The sequence below is a fragment of the Bidens hawaiensis genome, unplaced genomic scaffold, assembly GCF_021521415.1.
Source record: "Bidens hawaiensis isolate Kalapana, Puna unplaced genomic scaffold, B.hawaiensis_p1.1 tig00008376_1, whole genome shotgun sequence".
Classification (NCBI taxonomy): domain Eukaryota; kingdom Viridiplantae; phylum Streptophyta; class Magnoliopsida; order Asterales; family Asteraceae; genus Bidens; species Bidens hawaiensis.
Genome location: NW_027491594.1, coordinates 199,353 through 212,753, shown reverse-complemented (window position 1 = coordinate 212,753; position 13,401 = coordinate 199,353). Strand labels below are relative to the sequence as shown.

Below are 13,401 nucleotides of genomic sequence, written 5' to 3'. Positions count from 1 at the left end.
CATTCATTAATTAAAAACAATTAACTAACTTGGAATCCAGAAGAAAAACGAAAGAGAAAATTATAATTTGTATCCTTGTACTATATTGGCAAGCACAACTTATAGGTCCCAATCCGATTTTACGCGTATTATGCCACTTTTGTTTCTGGGCAGGCCCTTTTATACCCCCCCCCCCCCCGGTCAGTTGACTGTCATTTGACCGTCATATTTATCAAATTCAGCAAGGGTAATTTGGTAAATACATAAACAATATTAGTAATACTAATAAGAATAACTATAGTAAGCGACAATTATGATTTGTGACCTGTGCTTCACGGATAGGCGCAAATCACCACCCCCGTCGGCCCCAAATCAATCCCTTTTTTCGGCGTCAAATCACCATCGTCGCCGGTGATTTTCCGGCCCCAAATTACCACCGACGCCAGCAATTTTCCCACCCCCAAATCACCACCACCATCACCCGAGCACCTCACTCATCGCACCACCACCACCACCTTTCACACCACCGATCCCTACCGCTTCGTTATACTTAATCGTTAATTTTTTCGGTCAATTGTTTCTGAAATTTGGTTAAAAGCTGTAAAAAACTTTTTAAAAAAAACTTGTTTCGGTTGAAGTTTTGAGCTCGTTTGGTCAAAAAGTTAAAAAAAATCATTTTTTTTATAAATTTCAGGTTGAATTTTGGATGCTATTTGGTTCAAAACTTAAAAAAAAAAAAAAAAAAAAAAAAAAAAAACTTGTTTCAGTTGAAGTTTTGGGCTCGTTTGGTCAAAAAGTTTTTAAAAAATCATTTTTTTATAAATGATATTTGGTTCAAAACTTAAAAAAAAAAAAAAAAAAAAACTTGTTTCTGGTTGAAGTTTCGGGCTCGTTTGATTGAAAAGTTTTAAAAAAATCAATTTTTTATATCTTTCGAATTGAAATTTGGATGTTATTTTGTTCAAAACATTAAAAAAAACTTGTTTATGGTTGATCTTTCCGACCAGTTTGGTGGAAAACTTAAAAAAACATTTTTTTTAGAGTTTCAGGTTGACGTTTCAGTGTCCGTTCTGTTAAAAACTTAAAAAACACGTTTTAGAGTTCGGATTGATTTTTCGGGGGTCCGTTCGGTGGAAAACTTAAAAAAACACGTTTTTTAGAGTTTCTGGTTGACGTTTCGGTGTCCGTTCGATGGAAAACTTAAAAAAACACATTTTTTTAGAGTTTCGGGCTAAAGTTTCAGTGTCCGTTCGGTTGAAAACTGAAAAAACACATTTTTTAGAATTTTGGGTTGATGATTCGTGTTCGTTTGGTTGAAAACTTAAAAAAAACATGTTTTTTAGAGTTTCAGGTTGATGTTTTAGCGTCCGTTCAGTGAATAACTTAAAAAAATATGTTTTTTAGAGTTTCGGGTCGATGATTCGTATTCGTTTAGTTGAAAACTAAAAAAAGCATGTTTTTCAGAGTTTCAAATTGATGTTTCGGTGTTTGTTGGCTATTTTTAAATTTTATACCACTTTTTAGGGACCAAAATTGATTCTTCAATAACTTTGAGGAGATAAATTAAAAAAAACGGTTCATTTAAAAATTGGAGGGAAATTAAGCCGGAAGGTTACAAATGGAAATTCTTGTTGCCGTCGGAGTACGGATTGCTCATCAGAAAGGGGTAAAATGGTCATTTCACATTTTCTTTAACAGTCAACTCACGGCCGGATACAGAGTGAGCCCGTCAATAAACAATAGCAGCACACAACGTGTAAAATCGTAATAGGACATGTAGCTACGTCCGCCTATAAAACACCGAGGTACAAATCATAATTTTTAAAAAAAAAATGCTTGTTTGAATATTAATTTGTAGTGTTTGATTTGATGATTAATTTTATTTATTTTCTTTTGAATATCCTACGATGGAATCTTTGAGAAGATGAGACAAAAAGAATATATGTTCCTCCATGAAGCAATCCGGTGAAGGAGAAGATCCATCCAACGGTGAGGATCGGTTGACACAAATACTCAGGGAACAAACAATTGTTCAGGGGACAAAACCTGAGTGCATAATACTATAGTACTACTCCATAATTTGATGCCACGTGTCGTTACATGTTTCTTTCTTCTTTTATCTACGTGTACACATTTTTCATTTCACTTCTTTTCTTTTAGCCAAGGAGGTATTTGTTTTAAATTCTTCATTAATCTTATAATTTAGATGTCCATATTAACTAGGTAATACTCTTGGCGCGTTGCGCCGGGCTGATGATGTAGTCAACAAAAAAGAATTCGTCAATGCTTAGATACAATAAATTTACATATTAAAAAAACGCGCGTTGTGGTGACAAACCGACACAAATTCGTTTGGTACTTGGTTGCAGTACCGAAACTAAACCAAAAAATAATTACATAACAAAATCTGCTCGTTGACGCTTTGAAACAACGCAAATTCGGTCCGTATCGACATTATTGAAACTAAATCATAAACATTAATTAGTAAGCATAAAAAATGTATTAAAAATAACTTAATAAGCAAATTTAAAATTAACAATGATACACTGATGATAAAAATACAAAATCTCTTTTATCAATGTATATAAGAATAATTATTACGAAATATAATTTCAATAACCAAAAAAAATGGCAAAAGAAAAAAATGGCAAAAAGATGGCTGATTTTGCATCGGCAGAGACTTGAACCTGCATGCTTTAATAATACAAAGTTAGGCAACTTAACAACAGCCACTTATCTACCATAACATAGTTGCAATCCTTCCAAACAAAAAGCATAAAAGACAAATAAAATGCTTATTTGTGGCACCAAGAATTGATATTTATCTCTATATATATATAATTGAGAGAGATAGATTTTAGTATGCTAATGTGAATATGCATGAAGAAAAAAAAAACAAAAATGAAATTAAGAAGTATAAGTAAAGTAACTAAAAACATATATTAGTAATAGAGAAATTCAATTGTTGTTGTTACTGTAGATATAACAGCAAATAATCTCAATCTCAACCAAAAATTCTTAAATTTCAAGTTTTAACAGTGATACATATGTAAATAATTAAGAAAACTAATCTTGTATGAGTAACATTTGAAGCCTACACTTTTGTATTACCTAAAATATTTACTTCACCAAATTCAACAAATATTTCATAACAAAAGACAAAAGTATTAGTAATAAACTATACAAATTCATAAAAAGAGTTACAAGATGCGTTGTTTTAAGCTTGGTTTAAAAAAGCGCGTTTAAAGCGAGGTGAGGCGAGAAGCGACCCAAGGCGAGCACCCCCAACGCTTTTGCCTACCCAAGGCGAAGCCTGTTAAGAAAGCCGAATGCTATTTGCGCTTTCGTGCGAAGCGAAAAAGCGAGGAGGCGAATGCTTTATGCACAAAAAGCGACCAGCTAGCTCATTTTCAACTTACCCTTTATAATTAGCCATTTCTAGACTTTTCACATTTGGCAATAAACTTTTGAAAGTTGAAAACTTTTGAGTAGTGTTCTTTTGGAAACACTTCCGAAATATTTGGTACTCGATAACTTACTTTTATGCTACTTTGATATTTTGGGCGAGTATTGTGGTACTCAAAAAATTGTTTTACACTATTTTTGGAATTTTGGGATATATATAGTAGATGTTTTAGGTGTTTAATATATATTATAATGTGATTTGTATATAATATGTGGCTTATAAATAATTAAATATTTTTTAAAATACGGTCGCCTTATGTTCAAAAAGAGTTCGCTTTTCCGCTTTTCGCTTTTCGTCTCGGCCGAGGACCTCTTCGCTTTTGTTCGCCTCACACTTTTTTAATCCAAGGTTTTAAGGTATAAAACTGTCAAAAGTTTCAAGAAAAAACTCATACTTGCAACAATGCGCTTACTAAAACTCTCCAGTGGCTAGGTAATCAACATAATATACAACAATACAATATGTATTTGAGCTAATCAAATATAAAGATTATAATTGATATTTAAGGATCAGAGAAACAACAATGGTGAAGATTGTTCAGACGGACTGCAAACATAATTTGATTCCAGCATAAATCAATTAAAAGGAAAATGATTAACAGGAATCGATTCGCTCAAAAATCAGGGTGACATATATAAAACGAAAACTGAAACCTGCGACAATAATGAAACATAATATCCAACTATACCTGACAACTAAAGCTTAATCAATTTGATCTTGTTTTGAATGTAGAACAAGCGATGAGTGATGATGTTTAGATCAAAGAACAACCATAATTTGATTAACAATAGAAATTCAAAATCACACCTTTAACCAAAAATCAGTTAAATAGTATATCAACTAGATGGAATCACACCTGAAATCAATTTGATGTTAGCGACAACCATCGATTCGTGCGAGACAGAGGGCTTGGGATTGGAGAGGCGATTAGAGTTTTGGACGGTGGTAGCGAATGTTTGTGATAGAGAAATGAAAGAGATGGGTTAAACGGGTACCCAAAACCTGCGAGAGATAACTTAAATGAGTTTGCAGTTTATTTTCAGAAACAGTGATGTGGCATCCTAAGAGGACATTTTAGAATGATGACACGTGGACAATATAGTTTTGTTTTAACAGACAGATGCTCATAATTTTAGTCGGTTCCTATTGTTGGAGTAAGATTATATTTATTCCAATTACACACTAACGTACATTGGTATGTAGGGTAGTGTTATGGTAAAAATACATAGTTTTATAAGAAATCTAGGAATAGATCTAGGTCATTCGATCAAGGTAATTTATGGTTTAGATCTATAGTGTGTTAAACACCGTATGGTGTTTTAATTTATAAGGTGTTCGTTAGTTAGGGAGTGACAGGAAAACAAAAGAAAAAAAAAACAGGTAAAAGTTAGAAGTGATGTATGCAATATTTCTTTAGTTGAAAGTGTTCTCAACCTAAAGGTGATGGCTAAGAATATTTAAATCCCATACCCCTTTTATAAAAAGTTATTCAATATTACAAGCAATTGAATTTGACTATTAAAACTAATCATCTCTCGAGACTCATTTAATTGTATGTATGACCTTCTCATAAATTAATTGTTTAGAAACAATTTGTTCTAACATGTCTCAAGATAGCTATTTTATTTATAAGGAAATGTTAAAATACAAAATAAGACAAAAATGAGAAGTGTGAAAAGGATTTGTGATCATACAAAAAACCCTCAACAAAAAATTCCACAAAAATAATAAAAAAACATAACTCAAAATATAAACAAAAAACGGAAAAAAAAATTAACTCAAATGTTTCCTCCGTCATTGTCGTTCAAGAAAAAAAAACGACGAAAAGACACAATGCCGAGATCAAAGACACAACGCCGAAAATGAACAAAGACACAATTATAAATAAAAAAGACGCAATATATTGCAAAATATAACACAATGTTAAACAATATAGCACAATATCAAGAAAAAAAAAGACACAATGTCAAGGAAAAAAAACACGATCAATAACGAAAATAAACAAAAAACACAATGATAAACAAAAAGACATAATGAACTTTTTCCCTCAACATTGTATTTTTTTCTTTTTTTAAATGAGGAAGACAGTAGAAACATTTTTGTGTTTTTACTTTTTTTCTTTTTTTTTTAATTTTGAGTTATGCCTTTTTTAGGTGTTTTTTTTTTGTGTGCCGATAATTCTTCTCATCCTTATATTTTTGTTCTACTTTTTATAATAACTTGGCTCTTTATTTATAAATCGATTAAATTTATCATGTGTATTAGAACTCTAGTTTGTACGATATAATTGCTAAATCAGTTTCATAATTTTGAGATTTCATTTTAATTTTGTTTTCTTATTTTAATAATTTATCGTTTAGCTGGTTTTATCCAAAAATCTACAAAAAATAAGAACAAATAAAAGTAACAATATTTTATTAAAAGTTTTTTATGGGTTCCATCCTCTTTTTTCAAAGTAGATATAAACAAATAAAATTAATATAGCTTTTAGCTAGCAACACGAAGCTTTCTAAAAATCTTTTTGAGTTTATAGATAGACGTGAGTTTACTTTTGTTATTTAAACTAGTTGTTTACTTAAGTGCGTTCAAGTGTTTAATGCATCTGTGTGTTAGAAAGGCAAATCATTTGATCACGACATTGCATCGTTTATGTTCTTTGGCCTTAATAAATAGAGAACAAGGAACGTTGGATAATAAGGTGATAAGTACTTATAATGACCATATTATACACCGTTAACCATCTATATTATGGAATCGTTATTTTTGTGTGTCATTTGTTTGTCTTCCTTAATATTAATGTAGCCCAGCCCAATTCACAATAAATAAAAACTTTATAAAGATGAAAACGGATTATATTAAATGACTCAAATTATTTGTCGAGAAGCAGTGCTCTGAATCATGATCTTCTTAATAGAAATGCAACATTAGCCGAAGACCTAGCCAGTACAAGTGAGGGTAGTTCATACCACACCGAGCCTAGACCCAACAGTGGCTCGGAAAGGGTGCAAATATAGATACTGAGAAGAGACCTTCAAGGAGTCTCACAACAATTAGAAATGGTTAAAACTAAAAACATTAATATTCAAAGTGGTGCGCGGTGTCTTTTTATTGGTTTACGGTGTGTTTGGATTACTTTTTGTATATTCTTTTGCGCGGTGTAATATCTATGTTTCATCAGTAGAAATAAAATCTTTATAATTTAAAAAAAAAAAAAAAAAAAAAAAAAAAATTCTTTTTGTGTGAATGTATTGTTTTGTGTACCGTTACCATCTTGTTTTTATTGCACAAATCAGATTAAACTTGGCGGACTACATCTGTCTTATTTATAAGATTTCAGATAGTTTTAGAAAAAGAGAAAGTTGGGTTAGACAAGCTTCAACATTGTCGGACTAAATCATTTTAAAAAAGGTGCTTTACATCGCTCTGGCCAGGCGTCAAAGCCCCCGCCCAAAAGCACCTTATTAGTTGGTGACGTGACGCTTTAGTTGGAGCTAGGAGAGGTTAAACCCTATGGCCTAATAATGATAAAGAGTCGAATGAGTTTGCTCAGTCTCATGTTTTTGTGTTTGATCAAAGACCTGATTTGCCAACAAACATGAGTTTTGATCAAAATATGAATGAGTTTTAACAAAATAAGTTTAAACAAAGTAAATTATAATAATAAAAAAAAAAAGCAAAATTGCATATATCCCTTTATGAAACTCTTTAATTGTATACTAGGATAAAGCCCGTGTGATACACGGGTGATGAAAAAGTAAACAAAAAAATTAAATTTAATAATATACGCAATATTCTAAAATACGTTGATTAGTAATAATGGTTTGTATTTGTATTTTAAAAGAAATCAAAATGGAAGGTTGTAAATCTATAACAATAAAGAAAAATAGAATGTTAAAATCAGTTCATCCTAGTTGAACTAGTAAGCTACAATCATTTCAAAATTAAGGTAATGAGTTTAATTCCCACCAACAACATATTTTTTTATTTTATCATTTATTAGATAAAAATTGTAAAAACAAAAACTTATACACTTGACACCTATATGGAAGTTTTAGTTGAATGACATATGAAAAGAATGTGTTCCTTTAATAATATAGATAGATTTACAATGCCAAAAAAAATTGCAAACATTCACCATAATTAAAATATTTCAATTTACTATTGAGTTATGTTAATAAAAATAAAGTATCACATTATACTATCGTATCTTGCTTTTACTAAAATATTAAAGCTGCATACTTTTTACCCATTTCAACTAGTTTTTTCTTTTTTTTTTCTTTTACGTTTCTCTCGCTAATTAGTTTTTTTTTTTTGCGTTTTAAATAAGCTACTTTTTTTCTTATTGTACGAGTTTTTAGAGTAACATCAATCATAAAAAACTTGAGTGACAATCATCAAAACGAAAAAATTTGCCAAAGCTCTAATCCATTACATTACGGCACTAAAAAATCATGTAAAAAATATTATCAAAAATCGATTATGGTACCAAAAATAAATGCCAAAGTTTTTGATCTATTATGGTACCAAAAAATCAATTACTCGACTTCAGTTAGTTAATTTCATGGGTTTTTTTTTTATTTTTTCTCATTCTCGTTCACAATGTGCCGAATAAACAATAATTAATACTGTCAATCAAAGGTATGGAATTGAACCTTTGTTGCCGACGTGTATCAAAATAGTTATGCTAACCGAACCTTGCCGTCGGCTTATGGAAGAGCACATTCTATATTTGTTCTTTTAATGGCCAACGTTTGTTATGGTGGTTGTGCCATATTTAATTAAAATAAACTTTAATGAAAATTGTGAATTAATTATGAAAGCTTTGGTAGAAAATGATATAATACGTCTTTCTACATGGTGAATACAACCTCACACTTTAGTGAGAGGTCAAGAGATTTTCCTAAAAATTTTCTTCTGAGAAGGTCTCATGTTAGAATCCCATCTTACGAGCACACCACTATATGGGGGGCTTGAATTTAAGTACCTTTTAGAAGACACACCACTGCCAGTGCAACATCCGTCTTCAAACAAAATTGGATTTGAATTTAGCAGCAAAAGTGAAAATTAAAGTGTCATTAATACAACCTAAATGACAAACATAGATTATTAAATCCAATTTGCCTTTATATATTATTAATCAAAATGCAATAATGAGCTCATGCTGACTAGGGGGTGTTCTTCGAATTCGTTTTTTGTTTTTCAGGTTTTTCGGGTCGGCTTCTTCGGGTTTAAAAGCTTTAAATCTTGACTCGAAACCCAACCCAAATCTCTCACGGGTTTTCAGGTTCGAGTAATTCATGTTCAGGTTTTTTCGGGTTGGGTTAATTGGGTTTCGAGTATCCTAGAAACAAAACAAAAAAATTAAAAACTATAATGCTAAAATTAAAACATATGATCAAATAATAAATCAACATAGCATAATAAAACAATTCAAAATAAGAGTAAAACGAACTCAAACCATAACCGTCATTAATCAGACGTGTTGGTTGTTCGATTACGGTTGCTATTAATAATAAACGGAAAACATAAATTAACAATAAGCAATCAATCCATAATAGTTGTAATGATAACAATCAATTAGGGCCAGACTCCAATAAGTTTAGTGGCTAAAACTAAGCCTATTACACCTAAAAATATATTTAATTTCAAAACTAAAAGTTTATTCGGGTTGACCCGAAACTTATAAATCAAACCCGAGAACCAACCCGAATTACTTCGGTTCAGGTTAGTCTTTTCTCGGGTTCGGGTTTTCTGGATCAGGTTAGTTTGGGTTCGGGTTTTCTGGATCGGGTTAGTTTGGGTTCGGGTACGGGTTTTCTCAGGTTAGGTTTCGTATAAAAGGGACAGCCATGGCTCGTTCGCATCACTAGGTTGGAGCAAAACACCAAATGATTACCCATGTAAAAACAAGATTGAACAAGAACCCTCATATCAGTCAGTATGAACAAGCAACAAAACTGTCTCAGTCAAAAGAGTATTATGTTTTTAAACACGAGCAATCATAATACTAAGCGACCATCTTCACGATTGAACCACAGCCTGTAGCGGGGTCTCTTCACGACTGAACCATAGGCTCAGGGCCAGATGACTCCGGCTGGGATTTATGTGATGGACGAACCGAGTTAAAGAGTATGTCCTTGATAACCTAACACATATAACCATATATGTTAGAACAATAATAACATCCAGAAAACAGTTAAAAAAATTTAATAACTCGAACAGTTCAACCCACCTGCGACATCAAACCATGAACCTGCTCGACAGTAATCTTAGCACTATCACGTGTAATTTTTGCCAGTTGTGATTCTTCCTGTATTCAATAAACGTATAACATCTATAAGAAACAAACCTCTAATAAATAAAAGTTATCAGTGAACCACTGACCTCTTTCTTTCTTTGAGTAGGTGCTATGAGCGGACCGAACCGTGAATGTGACAACTGACCTTCAGCCTGTTCCAGTTTTTCAGCTGCATAACAAGAAGTGAAAAACCAATATCATTAGGCGTGCAAACGAGCCGAGCTGCTCGCAAGCTACTCGAGATCGGCTCGTTAAAAAGCTCGATCGAGCCGAGCTTAATTGAGCCCGAGCCCGAGCTCAACCCTGAAAAATAAGGTCGTTTGATAAACGAGCTCGAGCCTGAGCTTCACTTATCGAGCTCGAGCCGGCTCGCAAGCCTAAACGAGCCTTTAAAATTATAATAGAAAAAAATATATAAAAATAAATATAATTATATAAAAAATAATTGATAAATAGTAAACGAGCCGAACTCGAGCTTCAAAAATTTATTCTCGAGCCGAGCTCAAGCTTTGAAAATAGAACTCGAAACGAGCTGAGCTCAAGCTCGAGCTCTGTATAAGTTAAACGAGCCGAGCTCGAGCCTAGTCTAGCTCAGGCTCGGCTCGGCTCGTTTGCACCCCTAAATATCATAAACGAAAACATATTTCAAAACTTAAAAAGTAAACGCAATAATAAAACGTACCTAGATCCGATATCTGTCCTGCAACATAGTCACCGTTCCCGAGCAGAGGAGAAGACGAAAGAGTATTAACCCAATACTTATTCCATAGAAGATCCAACAAGTGACAATCGAGAGACGACTTGAAATACGTAACATCCAGTGAGTAATACTGTTTGCAGTGAACACCAAAGTCTTCTATCTTGTTAAGTGGGATTGTTTGGTATTCTGAAACGGGCTCATCTGACGGCTTGTATCCTTCCGGGTACGTCCTAAACGCACCGATCTCAACGTTTCCAGCAGAGACCGTTCTTGTTGGGTCAATAACAACAGCCAAGAACGGCTCCTGATACTGCTGGTTCAGCATTTGAGTAGACACGTCAATGCCAGATAACCAGCATCCGTAACCAGGATGAGAATGGTACCATCCAACAACGTTTTCCAACCTTCCTGCCTACAACATAATATCCTAATCAGATCAAATGTACATAAAAAATAGAAGTCTTTAGCATTGTGTAATTGAACTAGTAATGCACATGTGCAAGTACTAGGAAGTTTATGGTACGGTTTCAGAAATAATAAAGGAAGATCAAAGCAATTAAAACAAGATCTAATGAGTTGGGTTGAAACCGGCTTAGCTTGGTCAATGAAAAGTCAAAACCGGGTTGAGTACAAACCGGTTTGGTTTGAACCCTATGATTAGTTTTTTGACCGATTCGGAACCGGTTTTAATGGAGAGAATTAGAAAGCAGGTGTGCAGTTAATACGAAAAAAAAATACCGGACATCAGCCAAGGACCGACATTAGAGACATTAGTAATTTTAATATCATGAAAAATTCATATATATAGCAATTTAACACTAACAATTCAGTATACTCTCCTACTATTAACAAATTAACCTTTTGCAACTTGTAAAACACTAACAATTGTAGCAAGTAGGAGCTGATTAAGACTTAAAACACTAACATTAAACACCAAAAAATGACAATTAACACTTAAAACACTGATAACGGGAATATCGGTGATATACATCAATCAAATATCTGTCCAATATTGGCCAAATATCAGTCAATATTGCCGATATTATTAATACCGATATTTTGACCGATAATTCACATGGGGAACGATAAACGATATATCACCTATTAGAGGTCGGAAAATAAACCAGTTAACCGAACCAACCCAAAAATCGATCTGAAACCAAACCAGTTTGAAACCAATTATGTAGAAACCAGTTTGAAACTGGTTGAAACCTTAGCTTCGAACCGGTTTGTAATTTTCTCCACAAAAATCGTTTCCAAACCGGTTAACCAAACCGAAACCGGCCCAAACCAGTCAAAACTCGAACCGAAACCGATCGTAACCTGGTCAAAAACCGGTTTTAACCCGAACCAAAACCGATCATAAACCGGTTTCGACTTTTGTTGACCAAACCGAACCAGTTACAACCCAAACCAGTTTATGCACCTCTATCACCGACAGGCAGTATCGACCGCATAGGAAAACGGTCCCAAACCTACAGTTTCTATCGGTTCCAAACCAGTTTCAAAAAGTACTGGTTCCAACCCGGTTCGGTTAAAAAACAGATTTTTTTTTGTGTGAATTTGGGCATTATTATTGTTAGGGTTCCTAAATACTAAAAGCAACAATAATCAGAGAATGATAACAATTGAAGATCAAAAACCCATCAAACAACAACCAATTGCAGTATTCCAAAATTGGGGGTTTAGGGTTAGGGTTTCAAACCACCAAATCCAACACCAACCCATTAACAACCACCCCCCCAAAACCAAAACCCACCTGCTTATTCGTCTGCGAATACTCCACCATATACTCATACGCATCCGCCTGCGCATTAACCCTAGTCTCGGTACCTTCAACCGGAAGGGCAAAAGCGTCCATGACAATAATGGCATCGCCGTCAGTCTTGCCCTGCATGAGACCCATGACTTCAATGGTGCCGCCGGAGCGAGCGTGAACGACCATCTTGAGTAGAGCCAAGGCTGAGATCTTGACCCGTTTGAAGAAGTGGGGGTCCGAGACCCAGGGCTTGTCTTGCTGGAACTTGGCCTGTGCGGCTTCGTCGTAGTAGAAGATGCTGTCGGATTCGGAGGATTGAGGGGTTTCCATTGTCACGATGTTGTTCTCCAGCTCCCATGTTTGCTGAGCCATGGCTGCTGACGTGGAGAATGAGTAGGGTTCCATTGTTGGTTGGGGTTTGGGATTCAGAAACAAACCATTGATGTTGTCTTCTCGGTATATTTATAGTTTTTTTAAGGGACCCGACCCGAGTACAGAACTTCAGCTCGAGCTCAGCTTGTCAATAGTTTCTAAATTTGAGTTTGACTCGGATTTAACTCGTTTATCATTTATTAATAAACTTTTATGTATTTTTAATTAATTTTATATATCTTTTTTTAATTATAATTTTATATATATAATAATATATACTATTTAGTTATTTCTTAATTTATTAAATATTATATACGCGTATATAAATCATAAAAGTTACATAAGTGACAGGTTTGTGAGCTGACTCGAATTCGATAAGTAAAGCTCGGAATCGTTTATTAAACGAGCTTACTTTTAGGCTTGAGCTCGTTTAAGCTCGGCTCAATCGAGTTTTTTCACGGGCCGGTCTCGAGTGGCTCGTGAGTAGCTTAGCTTGTTCACACCCCTAATATTTTCAACTAGCGTAATAATATGGATGACGTAAACTGTGGCCATATGTGGAGTTTTTTCAGAAACATTAGAGGTGTTTGGGATTCCTTATTTTAGCTTTTTATAACCTTTTTCAAATAGATAATGAGTCATAACATTGTGAGTTTGTGACATACTAACTTATCATTTCACAACAAAAGCAATTCCAAACAACTTTTAGTTTTTAAAAAAGATAATAAGTTATAAGCTAATGAAAATGAGCAATCTCAGACACCCCTCAAATCATCTTTTGTTGAATTATTGTAGTTACACTCGCACCATTCTTTTGGTGATTCTTT

The 13,401-nt window shown here is 33.7% G+C and overlaps 1 protein-coding gene across 1 annotated transcript; it reads right to left on the bottom strand.

Annotated features, from left to right (window-relative positions):
• Positions 1-9,341: 9,341 nt before the first annotated feature.
• On the bottom strand, positions 9,342-12,645 carry LOC143637690 (COP9 signalosome complex subunit 5a-like). Its single transcript, XM_077105019.1, has 5 exons — positions 12,203-12,645; positions 10,426-10,855; positions 9,830-9,912; positions 9,678-9,755; positions 9,342-9,590 (listed from the first exon to the last, which is right to left on the bottom strand). Exons 1-5 carry the CDS (start codon positions 12,605-12,607, stop codon positions 9,501-9,503), a joined length of 1,086 nt encoding a protein of 361 aa, XP_076961134.1. The 5' UTR covers positions 12,608-12,645; the 3' UTR covers positions 9,342-9,500.
• Between the last annotated feature and the right edge of the window lie 756 nt (positions 12,646-13,401).